The sequence below is a fragment of the Eleginops maclovinus genome, chromosome 4, assembly GCF_036324505.1.
Source record: "Eleginops maclovinus isolate JMC-PN-2008 ecotype Puerto Natales chromosome 4, JC_Emac_rtc_rv5, whole genome shotgun sequence".
In the NCBI taxonomy this organism is placed as follows: Eukaryota; Metazoa; Chordata; class Actinopteri; order Perciformes; family Eleginopidae; genus Eleginops; species Eleginops maclovinus.
The window spans coordinates 24,832,359-24,853,860 of record NC_086352.1 but is presented as its reverse complement, the minus strand read 5'-3'; the positions used below and the strand labels follow the sequence as shown (position 1 = coordinate 24,853,860).

Below are 21,502 nucleotides of genomic sequence, written 5' to 3'. Positions count from 1 at the left end.
TGGATTTGGATTTCTAAATCTCACACACAGCACATGAACGTCTTACATTAAGTGAAGTTGTGATCATAACAAGTAATGGACATTATGTATGAAAAGCATGAAATGTTTTGCATGATAACCACAGAAAAAACACCAGCAAGCACAAGTGTTGACTCATGAAACAACAACACCATCCCTTCTCTCCAAGCCTCCTGCAGTCATCCCCCTGGAAGCAAACCTGAGGGTGTTAGCACATTTCCTGCCTTAAAACCAAACTGTTTTCTTAGTCAAGCCCCCAGAATGTACTTTCCTGTCTGCCCGCCAAACTCAAGGAGTTTGCTCAGGATTATTATGCATGTAATTCAAGCAGCAACGGAGACATTTCACTTTGATCCTTTCCCATAACATTTAAGTTAAAGTCCGCTCCCCTCGGCGAGACTGACCGCGGTAGGAATTGCGCCGCTGCTGGAGGTGGGGGTTGTTCTCAAGGTTGCTATCGGCTGGTGTGATGTCCTGTGAGGTGCGGGGGATGGGCGTTTCGGTCATGACTGGGTTGGGATCCGGCGACTTGTCCATGGGTTTCAGTTCCAGCCTCTCGTGGTGAATCCAAAGATCAGGGGGCTTCAGGTCTTTGGAGTTTCCCTTGTATTTGTGGGAGCCGTTTGAGGATTTTGAGGCAGCCCGCTTTCTGCAGAAAGAAAACACAGACGTATCGGTGAGAGACACATCTCATTTCTAGAGAGAAGTACAAGCAATAAGGGACACAAGACGGGAGCTGTAGATTAGTAATCGGAGTTGGAATATGTATTTCAGAAAGAACATGGGGAACTGTGGAACATAAAGAAGGACAAGAAAAGGTAAAATTGTGACTGAGCTTCTTACTTTTTCTGGTGGGACGTGGTGCGCCGTGTGCACAGGAAGGCCCCGACCACCACCACGATGATGGTGAAGGCTCCCACTGAGATGATGATGACGATGACCAGGATGTGACCTTCACTGTTGCTTCCCATGCCTGATTTACCTCAAGAGGAGAAAGACCGGATTAGACTGCGTATTGGATGCCAAATGAATATTGTACATACACTAGTGTCACTAACAGCATCATAGCTGAACAGGATTGTTAAAGAAGGCGGGTAAGAGCAAAACCTTACCAACTGGATTTCCATCGCCATCTGGATGGTTTCCTGGGGGGCCCTGCTTGGGTGGCAGATTTGAGGCTGTTTCAAAATGGAAAAGATATGTTTTAGTGAAACTCCCAAAAGTGTTTTCATGGCCTTATACTGAGATATTTATCCCTCTGTCTAATCTGATATTTTTTACAAGCACAAATACAGTTTGCTGGTCATGCAGCTGACGTCTTCATCAGCCAAGAAGAAGGTAATCTCTAGAAAGAGAGATCCACAAGGTGCAGAGTCAGCAGTGGAAGATAAAGTGTGAAAGGGGAATTTACCTTGGTCATTAGCCATTTTGTCAGAGGACTCAGCTTAACAGGCCAAAGGAGAGCAGGGAGGGAGAGACAATAAAAAGCATAAAACAGGTTAGCGGAAAAGAGCAGCTTGGGAGACAGGAATAAGGCAAGGGATTGGAGTTGTGAGGAGGAGGAAAAAGGCAAATCTAGAAGAATTAAAACCAACAGCAAGAGTAAACTACTGACACAGCCAAGAAAACGTTAAAAGCAAAGCATCTAAGTAAAGAAGATTATAGAAAGTATCCTACATACAGTACAATAAAACACATACAGATTTTCAATAAAAAGAAAAGACCAAAAGTCCCCCCCCAAAAACATACAGCCCCACCAAATGAAACCTGAAATTAACTCAGAGGTTAGTGCTAATTTTTTTAACCAGACATGGCAGTAATTTAGCTATCCCCAAGCAACAAAGCATGGGAAACATCCCTGTATCCACTATCGAGACACTTTTTCACAATAACTTCATCAGGATGAGAAGTGTTAACTAGAAACTCATTTAAGCCAGGACCTCATCTGGCAAGGCACTGCGTTGGCCATTTACATAACAAAACACATTCCCGGTGGAATACTTTGTAATGTAAAACTTGTATCATGATCGGCAGCAGCATGTGACATCATGAACTTCATGGGAAAATATAGAACAGAATAGTAAATATCACCAGAAATGTACGATTCTGTTTCTGAGTGTTAAAAACCGCAGTGATTAGTTGTCTGATAAGCCTTCAAACACATGTCTCTTTCTCAAACTGAACTTCCAGGACTTCATTTCTTTGTCTAACCGGTGCTTTATACAACGCGCCCCAGCCAACGCAGCCCACTGCCTTTAGCGTTTCGGTCTGAATCCCCTCTAATGATTTAATGGCATGCATGATGTTTCAGCTGAACAGTTACAAACACAAAGCAAAATTAGCATTCATTTGGAGTCGTGACGAATGGAAATCCAATATTCATTCTTTCTCCTTTTGGCTCTTTCGGCAGTTCACTTATTTCACAGAAAGTGCAAGTTTTGTTTATAAACATTTCCGTACATGTGAAAATCAGTCTTAAGCAGGCATATTTTATTGTACCACTTGCCCTTATCGTGTTCCCATATTTTCCTAACTTACTCTTTGGAGTGCGGAAATGTACAGCCTCAGACAAGGGGCCCATGCCCTTTGAGTTTCGGGCCTGGATCTTGAAGTAGTAAGTCGTGTCCAGCGTCAGCTCCTGGATCTGGTGGGTCAGGCGGTTGCCAACCACTGGTTCGACAACCCAGTCATGGACCTCAGCGTTGACATCTGTACTGTAGTAGATGATGTAGCCTACAACAAGGAGGGTCAGGAAGAAAGACAATTCCATTAAGCAAGATCAACTACAATGCTTCGGTGCTACTTCCTTCAAGAATTGTCATATATCACTATTTATTGGGTTTATTTATCTCACTGAAAACATCTCGTTTTGATAAAATATGTTAAATACTGACGAGATCTGATCACTCCTGCATAACAACAAGTAAAACAAATATTCCTTGGGACATTTACATGTTAACAATGATTAACCTCGAGTCTATATCTATCTGAGACCATAAAATACATAAAACACAAGACTTGGAGACTAACCAGTGATCTTTCCGTTGGCCTCCGAGGGAGGCTGCCAGTTGACGATTATGGTGCGAGGTTTGTTCTCCTTGCTCACTACGGTCACGTCTTTCGGGGAGGAGCTGGGAACTGTTAAGTGGTGAAGTGATTGAGACAGGTAATTTATTGTTCATAAAAAGATGACATACATTTTGTAATGATCCAACTTTAACAACATATTTCTGTCACTGATGACGTTTCTATACAATATGAATTAATTCATATCTATGACATGTATGTTTTTAGGATGTCTAGTGTTTAGCTTAGCGAATATCTTTTGAATACTGTGTGTGCATTTTATGAGTCCTTGTGAGTTCTGTGTTTGTGTGCATATCGTGTAAGTACCCCTAATGAAGTGACAACTTAATGTTTATGACTTGCTGTTTTCACATGTGTGTGTTTATGACCTTGTGATAATATTTATTTGTATATGTGTGAAACAAACCCCTGGCTGGACAGAAATACAAAATGGCTATTCTCCTCACTTAGTACGAAAAACAAAACATAATGTTTCACTTTGTTTTTTAAAGTCCAACAAATCTCAATCCAATAACCAGATGCATAGCCAGTTTCAAAGAAAATGAGCCTTTGTTTTTAATGTGCTGTTTAGTTTCAGGCAACAATTAGCTCAACAATAACAATTTACAATGAAGTATGGACTCTGACACTTTAGTATTTGCTATGTTTGGAATGCAGCACCGCAGAGATCTTATACAAAAACTCAGGTGAGCCTATATATTGTAAATACAGAATAGCGAATGTAGCACACGGGAAGTACAGTAACTAAGGTGAGATGGCAATCATTCACTGTCAACCCTCAGATGTTGTTTCAAGCTAAATTTAACTGAATCAGTAAAATTATATGAACCCAAACTAAATGGATTTTGCTCTACAAGCTTGAACCCGTAAAGAGTCAGGTCTTGGTTGTCTCCTCAGGCTGAGAAGCCCGGACATGGGCCTGCAAATCAAGAGAAACATGTAAATAAATATTTTTTGTTAATACAACATTTTATTGCTATTGTTATTGTTATAATTATCATTGAATTACGATTCCTCCATTTGTGAGAGTGTTGCGATAGCAGGGCTATTATTCCAAGGTGCTCTTGGAACAGTAGAGCAGTAGTTAAATTATATTCGCCAATCACCAAATTTGCTGCAGGTTTCCTCAATTTCACTTGCGGTTAATGTGAAATCTATTGATAAATACCTTCCAAATTAACTCGATTAAACTATGCTGTACAGTGACCGTTTTGTTTTCCCCAGGTCTGTCCCCGCCTTCCATGCGGTCTGTAAAAAGTGAAACATTACTTCCAGCCAGCCAGGGGCTCGCTACATTGGAGCACGTCTTTGTGGATGTGTACATTTGTTGTGTTTCTGCACAATTATTCATGAGTGTTTGTTTGCTCCTACTGGTTTCAAAGGTGGTGCCCTGTGCAGTCATGCTCCACGTGCTGGTGCGGCGCCCTTTGGTCACCATGACAGAGAACTCGTACAGCGTGTTTGCTTTCAGACCCGTCACCATGTGGTTCAGGCTGGTGGTGTTGGCCATCTGGAAAGACACAGGCAGACACACATAGTAAACAAGAATTCCGTTTGTTTGATTGTAGATTACCTTCACTATACACAGATTCCAGGGATTCAGAAGTATTTTGTCAGCACAAGAAAATAATACTCTAACACCTTTACCTTAAAAAATGAATAAAATTAGTATTTCAATATAAAAACAGTTAGCATATACAGTATTCTTCAATTATCTAAGGAATTAAATGCTACTACGGATGTTTTGCAGAGTTTATGAAACATTACACTCGCTGACCACTGAGGGGAACCAGAAGCTTTTACATTTTGTAATGCTAAGTCATGTTTGGTGTGAAACACGATGGTACACAAAGACAAGTTTAGCCATTTTGAAAAAGCTGTACACTGCAGATTAGCATAAAATCAAGTTACAAAACACAAGGGGTTTCTTTCATATTTTTACTGCATTCCAAACTTTAAATGAGTAAGCAAGTCAAAAGAAAATCTTGGGTTATGTAACCAGTCATCTTGATGTGTGTTGTCCTGAGCTGGCAGGCTTGCTCTGGTTTTTCGCTCGCTAACAGACCTATCTGTAACATTGCGTGCTATCATAAGAGTGCAGTTCTCCGGCGGGGGATGTCACACAGAGGGCAGTGGGATAGGAAAAGAAAAATGTTCTTAAGAAACATGCTGCCGTTTGAGAGCAGTTGTCTTTTCAATAATGTACAAGCTTGTCTGGCTAGACTCGCTCTCAGAGTAGAGGACATGATGAACAGCCACATTAAGGCCAATACTTCCCTGTTGGTCAGACTGGTCTCACGGTTTACGTGCACAAATACAACATGTACATTTTGGAGATAAGAATCCTCTGATTAATAAAATACACCAGAATAGACTTGTTAGAAGATTGAATTTGGTTAATGGGACAGAAATATAATGAGCCTGTAACACTCTTTAATTACTGTCACAGCCGGAGAATCAAACCAATTTGAGCAAGAAGGCAGCAAAACTTGACTGCTGAGCCTGTGTGTGTGTCTGCTGTGTGTGTGTTTCTGAGTTGGCTGGATGGAAAATGCACTGTCAGATCTACAGACCATTTCTTAGTTCTTAGTTTCTCTTGTCCTTGTTGAATAATTTATCAGTAAACGTAGGCCTTTATCAGAGCTCTGCTAGGTCACATGTTTGCATACATACAACAGCCATAACATTAACACGATCGTGGTTGCACATGACATGATTGAATTCTTGAATTTCAAATCTTTATTTAAACAACACACTTTCTTTGGCTGCACTGTAAACAGAAGAGGTAGTTGCTCCTCCGTTTTTTTGTTGTTGCATTTTTTGCCTTTATTGGATAGTTGGGAGTGAAAAGGTGTATAGAAAACATTCCAAAAAAAAAACCTCTTACTGTTGAATATCGAACAAAGAAGCTGCTTAAGAGCCTCTGCTGTGGTATACAGTATAGCTGCACTTGCTGTAACCACTGTTAACATAGATGACGCCAAATCAACCAGGACAGTGATGTTAAAGAATATTACTGCAACGGCTAATCAATCAATTATCAATTGCAGCCCTACAACTCTGGAGTCTATGACAAGTGGCTTAAACATAATACAATATAAGAATAAGGTATTGAGTTGTCAGACAACATTAAACGCGAATGCAGAGCAATGAGAATTTCATTCAGCCTACAACTTTATAAAGACAAACGCCTTTACACTTAATTCTGAGGAAGATTTTCTCAGTTGAAACAGGGTGACTTTATAGTGCTTCCAAAGCCAGATGAAAATAAATTATTGCTTGGTTACAAACATCGGTATTATGCTGCCACTGTGTTTGGGAGCTGCTGTGGGAATACTTTATTATATATAATTGTATGACATTGCTTTTCATTTTCAGCACATCAATACATCTCTCTGGTAAGTGTAGGCGCAACGGGAGGCACAAAGTCCCTCAGCACTCAAATACACAGAAATCGTACTGTATTAAATGAAGGCCGCATCACTAGACTTTGATCAGACTGAGATGATTAAAGTTGTACTTCAGTGAATATTACTTTGTCGTAAATAAGTTACTTGAGCTTAAAAGTGCTGAGCTAAACTAGAAAAAAAGAGAAAATTAAACCAGGCCTTCACTTTAAGAGAACGTCTTTCTCAATTAGATTGACAGTAAGAATTTGAGCACAATGTTTTTGGAATGAAATTATTTTAAGTAATCTACACATTAAACCAGGAACATGAACCTCTTACCTTCACTTTAGTGTTGGCAGGTATGTTGGTCTTCCAGCGGACGGTGTAGAAACGATTATCTGTGATCTTTTGGTTCTTGGGCAGCGAGTTGTCAGCCCAGGTGACCTTGATGGTGTCGTGGCTCAGCACAGAGGCCTGAACACCCACAGGCGGCATCATGGGAGAGGGGTCTGGTACTGGGGTGTATGGAGCATGATAGTTGATAGACATGTCAACATCGGGGTCTATGGGGTCTGCATGTTAGGCAGGAAACCCGCATGCATGAACACAAATTAAAATGACCAACATTAAAACATAAAGGAAAAGGCGTGGCGGATCGGACAGTGAAGTCAAAACAGGATGCAGGGAGGAACAAACAGAAGAAAATATGGTTAATGAGTTTAAATAAAGAGGGAGGGAGAAAACAGATAAGTGGAACAAGGATGGGATTGGGAAGGATGAAGAGAAAGAGAGAGAAGATTCTATTAGAAAAACAGACATCTACAATAAGACAAATCTACAGAGCTGGTGCTTTAAAGAAACTACTCCACAGTATTGTTCTACCAAGAGGTACTATAGTACTACAGAGAGAGACAAAAAAACTCTATTCATAAGAAAAGATTGCAGTAAACGGAAAACTAGGCTGAAAGCAGATACCAACAATCCTACTGCCAACATTTTCAACATTACATATTTAAGTGTTAACACACTCTTTTCAGAGCAAGGCAGTACTGGCATGGTTTTGACATGTTTACATCGAAGACCTGTTCCCAAAATTGAATGCAAAGTGGATAAACAGAAGGACTAAGAGTTTACTGGAAGATTTTCCCCTTTGTAGAGTAACATCTAAAAGGCTGCATTATGTCCTTGAAAACTGTAGAAAGAAGGCCGAGGCTTTAAGTGAGGAAGCCTGCAGGCAGAGAGGAGAGTCACGGTCAAGTGGTGGTTGCATGTGTGTTTGTTTTTCTGATCTGAGCCTTTTGGCAAACTCTGGCACAACTACAAAACATTTATTAATGTGCAGTTTCCCTGTTAAATAAGCCAATACATTTAATTAATACCACAGGCTTATTTGTATTATTTGTTTTACATTCAAGGTCAAATAATAGTTTTATAATCATTGTCATGTATCCAGTCCAGTTGTATCAAAACTGGTAAATGTCAATACTTTCTCAGTATTTCATTAAATTGGGAAACTGTCCCAAGACAATATAACCAGATGTCAGTTTTTGGATAATGCAGTAAAAAAAGAAAGCCTGAAATATAACAAACCTAATCTCATTGAATCTCAAAATTCAATCACTGATTGTCATAATTATCAAGAACAAGTAACATTTAGTGGTGTTTAGTGGCATTCAGTATGTTGCAAAACAACATGTAAAGGTGTTGTTTATTCATCTGTGTTTGTAGGAGTGACATTGTGTAAAAGTGATCGCACAAATAACACTTGAGTGTGGTTGTTTGTAAGGTCCCTGCCCATTACAGTAAATAAAATTCAGTATGTGAAAGAGGGGTTATATCAATCAGCTTCTGGTGAGCATACTAAAGGATAAACTCTTCAAGATGGCCTCCTGGCCGCTGGTTTCACTGCTCTGTCCTTGGTTTATTTGTGATGGAAGAAAAAAGGTTTGGTCAGTCACCCATGATGACAGTCATCCTCAGCCTGTTGTTGATACTCTCCTTTCTGCCTCGCTCCATTTGACACCTCTTTGTACAGAGCTGCCCTCATTATATTCCCCAGTCTGAGTCAGAGTGTGTGTGCATGATGAAGATCCAGAATTCATGTGGTTGTGGAAAGACACTGCGGTTTTTGGAGTGGCATGCAAGCTGCATTTCTTTACCCAGCTTTAAGGAGTACAGTCTCCAGTGTTAAACAGTAGAGCACGGTGCAGGAAAGAGTTGCCCTGGAAACATTTTGTTACAGGTCCGGATGCAATTCCTCATTTCCTGCTCCGAAGTTAAGGTGTCATTTTATTATAACATGTTCAACCCAGCACTCTCTCAACCTAAGTTCACCAAGTTTCTCCTTAGCTTTTTTTTTTTCTCCAAAGTTAAAGTGCTATGTAGGTCAGCTCGTCTTTTTAATACCGACTTGAACAAACTGGCAGGAAGGGAACGCGCCCCAGAAGATTCAGCAGCAGCAGACGATGGTTGTGGGCTTTGGTTCTGCTTTGAGAGGAAACGTTTGGATCTGACGAAAGGTTGCCAAGAACACCACAGGGGGTCTGCGAGTGTGTGTGTGAGAAAGAGAGGGCTTCATACAGAGAAGGGTACAGTGTGACAGTGTGTGGGTGTGCGCGTACTTATACTGCCAGCCCCCCCCTCGAAGCATGTTGACGTGATTCATGTCATCCAGCATCCCACCCCTCCCCACACGGCGGTGCAATAGTGCTGCAGCAGAGACAAACTGCAGTGATCAAGGCTTCATGGGGGGGCGGGGGGGCAGGATGGGAGAGGAGGCAGGTGCAGCCCACATTCAGGGGACACCCCAGGGAGCATGGGCTGGTTGTCTTCTGACAGTGTCACATAAACTCTGTGAACTCCGCTAACATGCAGTCTAACTGGCGCGGTTTTCTCGCTTTAAGATCATTTGTCAAGCACTCTGCAGAGAGACTTAACTTCAACTTCTGATTGTGAGCCGGGTTGTGAGCTGAGGCTTAAAGAATTACAGATTGTCGGGCTGGCAGCCAAACTGGATTCATCATATTATTTGCCTGATGCGACAAAGCGGTTTCATTATAGCAATAAATCCAATTACCTTATTTAAGTTGATATTCATTTTTGATGCAGATCTAAAAAATCGACAAAGAGGTTTGTTGCTATTTTGTAATTATATTTATTTGTTCCATTCTTTGTTGTTGGATATCTGCTCCATCAATATATTGGAACATTATTCCCTGACAACTGGGAACATCTGGTAATATAAGGGCAACATTTCAGGGCCTTCAAGATGTGATTAAAAAGAGACTCAAGTAAACGGGGAGTCATTAAGGAGAGAATTAATTAGAGCAGGGACAGCCAGATGACCCGTTATCTCTTTGGTAACTTGGAGTCGAGACAAATTCTGCCTGATAATGATATCAGATTACAGAGAGCGCAGATAACCATCAGACCAAGACTAAACCAGTGCGAGCATATCCCATTATACTTGATGTAATGTCGGTTGTGTATGAGCAAAAGAGGACAGTTAACAGGATTTAGGTTGCTACTATTTGCAGTGTATCGAATTATAGGAGATTTCAGGTCAGGATGTGTGTCGTCCTACCTGACTGTGGTCTGGTGATGGCGCTCTCGTACACCGGGATCCCCTCGCCCACGTTATTATAAGCCTTCAGGGTGATGACATAGTGGGAGCTGGGGACTGAGAGAGTGATAGAGAGAGGTTAGGACAGAGCGTGGTAAGAGACACAGGAAGAGCGAGATAAATGATGTGTCCAGCCATCTAATCAAGCCCGACCTCTCGAGAGTCTTGACTCATAATTGCGATATTGGCCAGAATGAGTGTTTGAAAACAATCACTCCTCTTACTGTGATTGTAATAAGGGCTTTAATTATGCATAATTTAGATATTTTGCAACACTTTTCCTCCTAAATGTCTTTGTTTAATACGATTATTATTATTTAACTCTGACCCTTTCAGCAAGCTTGGATTACTGGAGTATTAATTCTATATTATTGAGTTTGAAGTAATATCTATGGAGCAAAATGTGTGTTTTGCTGTTCAACCCAGCAAAATCACTACCTATTACTGATATAATAAAGATTTCTTGAGTGCTATTATTAGATAATGTATCCATAATTCCATATAAACTGGTAGCATGTATGCATGTACCTGTCAGTTTCTGAAAGGTTGGATGGATCCTATGCAGAGAAATGGCTCTTATGCAACAGTAGGACCCAGCTGAATATTTGACTAAGGTAGCCCTTTAATTTCATTTTCATTTTTTTTGATTACAGCAAGAATTAATCCTACCAAAACAAGTTTGTTTTATTTAAACATTTTGACAATTCTGACCCTTATTTATCGTGTCCCCATTAGGCCGATCTGTATAATTAACGGCTGAGGCGCGCGGTGGAAAAGATCTCATTAATTCAGTAAATGCTCTCTATGAGGCACAGATGAGATGCTTCATATTGTTTGTGTGCCTTTGTGTGGGTTTTTCTCATTTGTTATTAAAATGTCACAAAACTAGTTAGTTAGCTATTTCCAAGTAGAACAATCACAGTAATGTTTTTAAATACTGACATTTTGGGTGCGGACACATTTGTCCCCACGCTCTCATTACTATCTGAGACAGCGCTATTTGAAAAAATCAGCTGAGATTCTTCACTGTCATTATGTTGGGGACAAATGAATATTTCAGGCAAAGTAAAACACAAGCGTTACGGCAATGTCTGAATGCACAACATGTTCTTACAGAGGTTTTCGATAGTGTAGTAGCGCTGCTTGTAGTCCACTTTGATGGTCTGAGCATGGGGACTACCGATGCCATAGCCGATGGTGTAGCCTCGCACCACAATGTCCTGGTTCTCTGGCGGCGTCCAGCTCACCACAATGCTGTTGACGAGCGGCCGGACGTGGAGAGAGCTGGGCTGATCAGGAACACGGGATTCTAGTAAAGGAAATACAAGAAAGATTAAAAGTAAGATCTTACAATTTCAGAGATCAAATTGCGTAATTAAATAATGAAAAGATTGAACATTTAAGTTTAGTCTCTATAGATCTAGTTAACAAGATGATTTTTACCATCCAAGTCGCTCTCAAACGTCTCAGCTGTGGTCCACTCAGTGGCCGGTCCTGTGCCGTTCACAGTAATGGCCGACACCCGAAAGGAGTACTCTGTCCCACGCTCCAAGCCTGGACAGGGAATGCAAAGCGGTCAGGTTCAGAGCACAAGTGTTTAGACTGAGCTGTGCTGATCTGAATTTCAAGCAGCAACAAAACTCTTTCTTTAAATCTTCTAGCTCCCTCTAAAACCTGATTTTATTTCATAGTTTACGGCTGCTGTCAACTTGGCTGGTCATTTGGGGTTTCAAGTTGCAGACACAATACATTTTTGGAAAGAAACAAATATTTTAAACAGATGCCCGATTCCTCTCTGCACAATTAAAGGAGAAAATCTATGAACTTGCCTGGGGAAGGATTAAGTGAGGGTTTCTGTGCAATTCATTTTCTTTTCCACTCAATATCACATAAGTGATTGAGATTTATTTTTTAACCTTTGATTATATGCTTTGGTGGATAAAGATTTATATACCAAAAATAACCATTGAAGAGAATAGTGTGTAAAAGCAGCCAGCACAAAAAAAAGTATAACATAACACTTTCGGTAAATATTTTAAAGCTACGTCTCCTTCAGAAAAAGCTGTTTCACTGCTGGGTGCCAGCTTTAGAATTCACAAAAGGGAGGAGAGCCTGCTGACAAATGATGTGTTGCTGTTTTAATTTGCTGTAAAAATTTTCATCATGGTGATATTTTCCCATTTGCACGCTACATGCTAATCCTGCCACCTTTTTCTTTTTTGTACCCACTATTCTGGGCCGCCCTTGGGGGGTTGCTTCTGAAGACTGCCTAACTATCCGTGCCTCCAAGGCTATAACATCTTCTTCTAAACGCTTTTGAACCAACAAACACCCCTCTGTTTCCCCCTTGAATCCTCCCCAAAATCAACTTTTAAGTGTATATTCTCTTTGATGCAGCACACAGCTTGACATCAGGCCACTTGAAAGTTGCTGAGACAACATCTAATATTAATCACCAGTACTGCGTGTCTCTGGTGATGTTTTTGTGGTAGCACCGGGTAACGTTAGGGTACAGTAAGACATGAGACTCCATATCAAAGTGTTCAGTTGAAATGCAGATAAACAAACACACCTTCAGACAGACTGACTCCAAACAACAACTCAGACATGTCTTGAACCTCAAGATCAAGATATTAAATATTGTAGCATGTCAAACCTAATTGGCAGATACATGCAGCAGAGGTAAAATGGAGCCTCATAGCATTGAGGCTTTTATATAGGACTTCTATGAAGCATCCAATGGGTATTGTAGGATTTTTGGAGCTGTGTTCTTAGTCATGGGCACAAATCCCTCAGTCCTATCATTATTCCTTTCACCCTGATCACACAAAGCATCTAACACACAAGTTGACAGCTCTAAACACAAGTGTGGATACAGATAAACCCCAGATATGAACAGCAGAGGGAAAATAGTTTACTAGGATGCATTTAAAATGCATTTAAATGATATGTGTGAACTGCTCTCCATCTCTGCCAAACATGTAACGTGCTTGAGCTAACTAGCTCCCACAACAACTAAAGTTATAAATGCAACACATTCGGAGCCACTTGCAAAGCTGTTGAACGAGCATTTAATCAAAAACAGTTAAAACAACAAACTAAATATGTTGTGAACATGTGAGGGTGATGCTACAGCAGATTGAATTTTATTTTGACATCATCTACTATAGCTGAGCTAAGCCGGCGTCTATTACCGTCAATGATCTTATTCAGCTGGGTGCCACCGGTGGTCTCGGCTGCTTCGCTCCTACGGGAACCTTTCCGGTATCTGATCTTGTAGCCGGTGATCTCTCCATTCTGGTCACTAAGGGGCGGGGGCTGCCACCGAAGCATGATGCTCTGAAGGAGGAAAAAAGATGGATTAAACTTAAACCTGCATATGTGGAAATGTCTGGTTTCGAGACTGCAGCTGTAAAGGTGACCTCATTGTTTAGCATCACACCTTCCCACATACACTTTGGCGCAGACATTTGTGTAAACGTAACTCTGCAGGTTTACTGTTCTGTTGGCCAGAAACACAAGGTCTCACCTGCCCCTCCCCTCTCCTCCTGACTGTGGTGCAAATGGGAGGGCCTTGCTAAAACAAACATCCCTCTGAGCAAGGGTGACGCACTGCAGATTGACGCATTAGGAAGAAATAAACACATGAATAATAGAGGGAGGTGTCCTGATGAGTGGGGTGTGCATGTGCTCCTGTCGTCAGGTTAACCCCGCATAGAATCCGAGGCAGAGGAAAGCTGGACTTCTGCCGGTGGGTAATCGCTACACTGTTAAGGGATTCATGAATCTGAGTATTTGTGTGTGTATTTAAAGAGATAGGTGGGGGGTAGCCCTGCGTGGGAGAAGAGTTAATTAATGCTTTCCCACTGTCATACTGATGCACAAAAGCCTGAATACATGTGGAGGGCACAGACACACAGGAGTTCCTCCCCAGCCAAGTCAAGGGAATTCCGCAAATTAAATTTGTGTTAAGTTTGTTCAATTATTCCTTTTTTCTTATTACACTATCAGTCCCAACTTGTCAGTTCCCTCTTGTTCTCTATAGTCATGAAAACCTTTTTAATTGACTTCTGAAAAATCACAGGGAAAAGGTGCAAAAAGTAACACAATAAAGGTGCAAAATAAGATCATAAACACAATGTTCTCAGGGTTGCCTTGCAGGTTAAAGATGCGCGGTTCAGCTTGACGAGGCCCAAAGAGGAAGCTGAATAAATAATAAATGTTAATGAGTTTTTTCCCTTGGTTCCATTTGGCTAGGCGTATCGAAAAGCTAATTGCATAAATGATTTGCATCTATATACTCGCACCAGGATTGTTGACTTAATGACTGTTTACATTCAGAATTAAACACAATGACAACAAAGACAAAATATTAGATAACTAATTTCAATAATGGTTGGGAATAAATGATCCCAGATGTTTGTTTTGCAGCTTTGAAGGGGTTTGTCTGTGTGTAATTGGGAAGGGACAGCTGGATGTACAATATCCATTCAAAAAACAATCCCTATCGTTCCCACAGAGCGCCTCTTTCTCATTTTTAGTCTTAACATTAGCATGAGAGGGTTTTCTCTCCATTAATCTCAGCTGAGTATCCCTCAGCATGGGTGGCCAGTTCTTGCTCAAGCTGGAAGTGTGTGATAGGATTCTCTACCAGTTTCCTTTTCTAGTTTGTGTCAACAGTCCTCTGTAATTCTGCATTGACCGGCAATGGACTAAAAGCGCTGGCTGCTGCTTTGGTAGTCAATGCATGAAGCTTACGGTTTTCTGAATCTTCTTCACTTCTGTTTGTACTTGCTGTCTCATGTCATACGTGAGAAACTTCACTTTTTTTAATCAAATGTAATCCATCAACCACTCGGATACAGTATATGCAACAGTACAACAGTGAACATTTAGTCTTAACTCCCCAATATTATTTTTTGTTTGGCTACATCTCCCGGGCTAATATTGTTTGGATCCATTCAGATTTTACCGCAGGTTTCTATGCCAGATACTGTACAGAGGGAGAGTGATCCAGAGGATAAAACTTTCTGACAGGCGAGTCTCCCGCCGATGAGAGGATCGATGAGGGTTCACACACCCTCTTAACCAGCTGGGGCAACAGCCCTGTGACGCGGCTATTCACACAGAGAAACAACGGTGTTCTGGCCTGCAGGCTATGTACTGTATTTGTTCAACTGTTTGTGTGTGTGTGTGTGGATTTTGTGAAGCGGCGGCATACACCGTGGACCGAAGCTCAGTCAAGCTGCAGGCAGTTTAGGTGCATTTTTATGTTGGCATCTGAGGGAGTCTGTACAACACGCGTGAAAGCTTTTAAGACGTCAATAAGAGAAGAGAAAAATCTAGACTGGTTACACGTCCTGCAAACTGTGTCTTACCTTCGAATTCTGCACCTCCAGGGTGAGATTTTGAGGAGGAGCACTTGGTACTGTGAAACAAATGAAAACAGATACTTTATTATCTTCACAAAAACAAATCACAGTATAAGGTTTGAGTATTTAAACTACAGCAAGTAATTGACAGAAATTAAATTGTTAAATGAGCTGTTTTTCTTTGCCTTGTGTGAAAAAAGCATTCAATTTAAAAGCATCAACTTAGATTTATCATGTTTTCCAAAGTTGACACTTCAAAATAATTTGATTCATGTAGAAAAATTATTTGCAGGTTAATCGCTCATAAAAGCATTGGTTAATCACAGCTTTAATCTACTAAAAATTAACAGTTCACTGTAAAGATGTATCTAGCTGGAGATACATTTACAGCCTACAGCAGATTACTCTAATTTACAGCCATCCATTACATTTTATACACAAGAATGTTAAAATAAATCAGGGCATGTCATAAACCAAAGGCAGTCTTGTTAGATGCTCTCTTCATTAAGATACTGACCATCCGACAGCGTGCGAACGACGACATCGTCAGTGGAGACTCCCGGGCCGTGCTGGTTGTTGGCCACCACACGGAAACTGTACTCTGTGTTCTTCTTCAGGCCTGTCAGGGTGTAGGACTGAATGTCAACGTCAACGTCCTGAAAGAAAAGGAAGAAGGAAAGAGAAGAACGTTTGTTTAAATATACTACAAATACAATACATTATATAAATTTCACATAATAAAAAAATTATCTCCATAGGTGACTGTGCTCACTGACAGTCCAATATCCTAAATGAATAAAAATAGAACAAATTATGCATATATGCTGCATATAAAAACAAACAATGACCATTTCACTGCTTACAACAAGTTGAGAAATGCAGAATTGTGTAATTTTAGTTTTCAAGTTTGATATTGGGCACAGATATGGAGTAAATAAGACCAGTTCCAACATATTTAAAAGCCTAGAATGTGGCATAGCTACAAATGTGCCTGTGTTTGTCATTTCATGACAATAACTGCTCAGATGGTAATTCTATGTATAGAAATGACATCTAAAGACAGAGAAACAACTTGTGCTGTGTGTGATCAAAACTCTATGCTTTACAAATTGGGGAATCTGGCACCAGTTACTTCAAGCCAATTTATATTCCTCTCTCTGCTTGTGACGTTTGAGTAGAAAGGCGGAGATTTTGTCGAAATCTAATCTTGCTTCCAGATTGCTTCAATCACAACCTCTAAACTCAGGCATATGATTGCTTGTGACCACTTCACCCTGGAAGATGCATCACAGGTTGTCCCTGACTTCCCCCTGTCCTTTAATATTTCATCTCTTTACAGCTCTGCATCTTTCTATCTTCATCTGTGCTCCTTCCCATTCCTTCACTTCTTTCTTTCCACCCTTCTCTTAATCTCTTGCCTTTTTCACCTCATCTCTGGCTCTTTTCTCCAGGGAGCTGAAGCATCATTACTCAGTACGCTGGATGACGTTTCATCCATTATCATATTAAAGGCTTTTTAATGCCTCACTGGCTCGCACACCGCTACTGCTGGGGCTGACTCAATATCTAACCAGCTGAATTCCACTCCTGTGACGGCGGTAGACCTGCAGAGAACAACTCTGTGAATCATATCTGCTTTCTTTTTGCACAATACACATTTTGAGTGAGATGCATAATCGAGAGTATAGCCAAAAAGCAGTACAAAGAGTCTTTAAGCTAATGATTAGGAACACCTTACCTCATCACAATTTACATTAGGCTAGGAAGTGAAATTATTTTTATCTAATGAACCTCGCAAAAGCAAGCGGCAGCTACATGAAGTACTTCTCCTCTTACAAGGTACAAGAAATGAGACAATTATGTTCATTGCAGGTCTATCCAACTTTTGATAATATGAAATTACTAAAAGGAAGGAAAAACACACACAAAAAAAATGTAATGCAGGAAATATTACCCCTGTTTAAACTCATTTAAAACATGTTTTATCTGAAATTATATCCTGAGCTTTATTTGATCATTTTTTTATTTTTCCATCAAGCCTTTTATTGCCCAGTTTATTGCCACTCTTTGAAAAGTGAGTGCAGACCATTGCCTACCTGTTCGTTGTCAAAGCTTTTGTCTGTGTAGAACAACTTGTAGGTGAGCATCTCTCCGTTGCCAGTGAGGGGTTTGTCCCAGCTCAGAGAGACAGAGGACGGCGTGTTGGACACTGCCTGAAGGTTCGGAGCAGGACCGGGCACTTGAACTGAGTCAGGAGAGCAGGAATTAGAAAACCATTAAACATGACAATTGTGTATTGCTTTATCTTGAGTCCTCTCCATTTTTTTTTTTCACACATTTTGTTGCATCTGGAAGACAGGAGCGCAATTTAGCATGTCCATTTTTTGCTGCCAGAAAAACATTCTTGGCTCCTTTAAAGCCTAATTTCCCTGTGTTAGCTAGAGCTGAGACCAAGACGGCTCAGCCGGCTGCAGCCCCGAGGAGAGCGATTCCCTCTGGACTGGGCTGACAGCCATGTAGATTTTCTTGTTATTCCCATGACAAACAAACTGAAGGTGTGCCCCAACAAAATCATCAATGTGCATCTTGCAATCCAGCAACATTTGCCTCAGGCTTAGATTCAGTACGCCTGACACTTTATCTTACTGCGTGTAATTATTCAAAATAAGGGGCAGGATTAGGATTAGATTAGAGTGAATTATAACTCATCTGTGTATCAGTGATATTTCTTGTGAAATAAACAGTAAAGGGCAGATATGTAAATATTGTTGTGGTTTTACATCTTGAAGTACAGGCTTTAAACTTGGCACTGTGTTCATTTTGTAGTGAAGATCATATCTTTTAAACTTTTAATAGGATCTAACATCCTAAAAAAACAAATGAGAACAAACCATTAACGTTAATGTGAATGTGTCAGATTTCTATACTTCCACGTAGATTAGGGGAGTGTGAATAAACTACTCCGCTATTATTCCTACACTGTTCGCCTGATGCAAATGTAAACACTCTTTAATTATAGCAGACAGTTAGAACATTAACATCTAAGCAAATATCTTAAATTATTTCCAATTTGCTGGCGTATAGAGCTAACATAAAAAAATATCTACCACTGCCCTAAAAGGTTGCGTTGTAGCTGAATACTACTGATATGTTGCTACCACCAAGAAGTACTTAAAATGTTAGAAACACACAATAATGACGGGCAAAATCTAACAAGATACACAGAATGTACGAGTTACTTTGTTATAGTTTAAAAAGGTAGAAAGTAATCTTTGTATTTCAATAGTTTAATTGTCCTAAAATCAACGGCTAACCCAATAACAATGGTAATGGGGATGGGATTTAACCCCGAAAGCAGCAGGTCCAGTACTGCAGAGAAACTCAGAAGTGAGCGATTACCTTTGAGTGAGTTTATGGACAGTTGTGACATTTCCTGTTGTCTTTGTACGGTGCCACAATTGATTCAAAGTTAAACATTGACAATGAGGTTAACATCCCACAAAGGAGATAGATATGTGTCTGTACCTCAAATATCTTAAAGACAGAAGCTCCCATTTGTGTGGGTTTGAGTTTGTGTGCATGTATCGAGTTTCTGCAGAGAGGTGACTTGCTGCAGCTGCAGAGATGTGTGCATACACCTGGCACTCAGGTGTAGGTCAAGAGTTTAAGCTCCAATTCGTAGCCTGTTCTTACACTAAAAGTGCACGCACACGACAGAGATATACTGCACAGGTACAGCCCGCCCTCATTGCTATCCCCACGGGTGTCTAGGTGCCTGTTCGCAGGCATTAACGTGCAGTGTGTATGTGTATTTCTGTGTCGATCCGTCCGCCCTCCAACCAAGGACACAGGTAGAGTAACGGCAGCTGACCTACAAAGTGACAGTGACTGAGCTGCGGCTGAGCCCAAAGGTGGGGGACGTCCACCGTGACAGTGTGCTGGGAAATCCCCTTTACAGCATTTTTAAATGTGGGTGAAACAGCAGCAGCCATGGGAAGGATTACACTCCCAGACACAAAGAGAAAAGAAGAACCACTTTGCCCCCTCTCTCCTCAATAACTTGTGTGTGTCCTCCACTTTAAACATCCTAATGAGCTTCTGTACAGCATCTCTTTGCAGACCGGGAGAGGAAAATGTTTCAGATAAAAGACTGGAATACTAATTTCAAACATTCCTTACTCAGGTAGGCCTGGTTCAAAGCAACACACACACACACACACACACACACACACACACACACACACACACACACACACACACACACACACACACACACACACACACACACACACACACACACACACACACACACACACACACACACACACACACACACACACACACACACACACACACACACACACACACACACACACACACACACTATAGTAAATGTTGGGGCATAAATAAGAAGGGGCTTATGAAGAGAAAACGCTGCATTTCTCTGGTGTGTTGTTGGGTGGTCTGCCTTAACACACATCACCAAACAACCTCTAATATGTCACTGCCTGTGTGTGTGTGTGTGTGTGTGTGTGTGCTGTTACTGTATGTGAGTGAATATTTGTTTGTGTGAATGTTTATTTGCACATTTGTGAGCTTCTTTTGAGTGCATCCTGTTTGCATCAGTGTGAGCATGTTTCCAACCAACTGGCTGGAGTTTGCCTTTATGTTTATGTTTCCTGAACACATATAAATGGCCGTGTGTGTGTGTAGGTGTGTGTAGGTGTGTGTGTGTCTTTACCTTCAGCCTGGGTGGCCACTTTGAGTGATGCAGAGCTCTCTCCTTGTCCATTGCTATTATGGCCCACAACCCTGAAGCGATATTTGGTGTCTGGCATGAGGTTCTGGATGGTGACCTGCATCTCCCCGGGACGACTGGTATTCACTACCCGCTCCCTGATGGACATACACACAAGCGCATAGCAGCAGAGCATTTAGAATCTTGTGAATTCATACATTTCAAATATACGTTTACAAATAAAACGTGTTGATTACCAAATTAATTATATAATCTTTAATTGTATATAAAAGCAAATCCTCACACATGGAAAGCAGAAAACAGCTAATGTTTGATAAATTACACATTTTTCTGTCCATTAAATAATCAATCAATCAAGTAATTGAATAATGATGAGCACATTAGCACTCATTTGTCTCTACAGTAGAAAACCGTTAGTTTGTTTGAGGCAAATAGCACATGTACCACCACACTGGTTAGTGTACACATTATTTGTACCCTCCATGTATCCTCACAGATACTAATTTATGCATTTACATCTGTAACTCTAGTACAGAGCAAAACACTTCTTATGTATAAGGCCACTACTGAGAATGACTTACAGCTATTTCATAGGGAAAACATAAAACATAGCCAAAATGCTGAAGTTGTGGAAACTCCTCTCAGCTTCTTTAATTTCCTCCTCAGTCATATACAGTAAATCCTCTTCTCAAGAAGCTGGGGGAAATTATGAGAGAGCCTGACTTGTTTTGTTTATACTTGAATGTAAAAAAAGGTAACCCTTTGCGGAAGGAAGTTTGTTTTTAATTAATTAACATTTACTGCTATGATAAGTGCTTTAACTGCTTTATTTAGGCATTTCCAAAGTGGTCTGACACTCCTGCACAGGAATGCATGTACATTAGTGCCCTGCTGACTGCAGCAGTAATGTGTGTATTAGTACCCTCCTGGCAGTACTACAGTTTAGTGTGTGTACTACCTGCTGGTGCCCTCCTGGCTGTAGAACACAGAGTAGGTTAACTCGTCTCCATGAGGTTCGGCTGGCGGGCGCCAGGTCAGCTTGATGAAGCGGGTGGAAACCAGCGAAGCCACAACATCTCGAGGGGCAGAGGGGGAGGGCCCCAGTGGAGTGGCTACACCTCCGGAGCCTGGCGTTACATGGTCAGTAGTGTTAGGAGTCAGTGAGGGGGGAGGGAAAGAGGGCAGGGCTATATCTTTGGGTTTTGAGTAGGAGGAGGAGGGTGGAGGGAGGTTTGGGTGCAGCGAGACAGGGAGG

General features: G+C 41.0%; 1 protein-coding gene across 1 annotated transcript in view; it reads right to left on the bottom strand.

Moving 5' to 3' along the window:
* Window positions 1–21,502, bottom strand: part of neo1a (neogenin 1a) — a 151,397-nt gene that overhangs the window by 5,426 nt on the left and 124,469 nt on the right. Inside the window, exons 10-23 of the mRNA XM_063881496.1 lie at window positions 17,585–17,733; window positions 16,006–16,144; window positions 15,495–15,544; window positions 13,311–13,455; window positions 11,560–11,670; window positions 11,231–11,425; window positions 10,078–10,173; window positions 6,834–7,066; window positions 4,477–4,615; window positions 3,049–3,156; window positions 2,557–2,751; window positions 1,131–1,196; window positions 862–1,000; window positions 423–667 (exon numbers count right to left, since the gene is read on the bottom strand). Of these exons, the coding sequence (XP_063737566.1) occupies window positions 423–667; window positions 862–1,000; window positions 1,131–1,196; window positions 2,557–2,751; window positions 3,049–3,156; window positions 4,477–4,615; window positions 6,834–7,066; window positions 10,078–10,173; window positions 11,231–11,425; window positions 11,560–11,670; window positions 13,311–13,455; window positions 15,495–15,544; window positions 16,006–16,144; window positions 17,585–17,733 (2,010 nt within the window). The remainder of the gene's footprint in view (window positions 1–422; window positions 668–861; window positions 1,001–1,130; window positions 1,197–2,556; window positions 2,752–3,048; window positions 3,157–4,476; window positions 4,616–6,833; window positions 7,067–10,077; window positions 10,174–11,230; window positions 11,426–11,559; window positions 11,671–13,310; window positions 13,456–15,494; window positions 15,545–16,005; window positions 16,145–17,584; window positions 17,734–21,502) is intronic.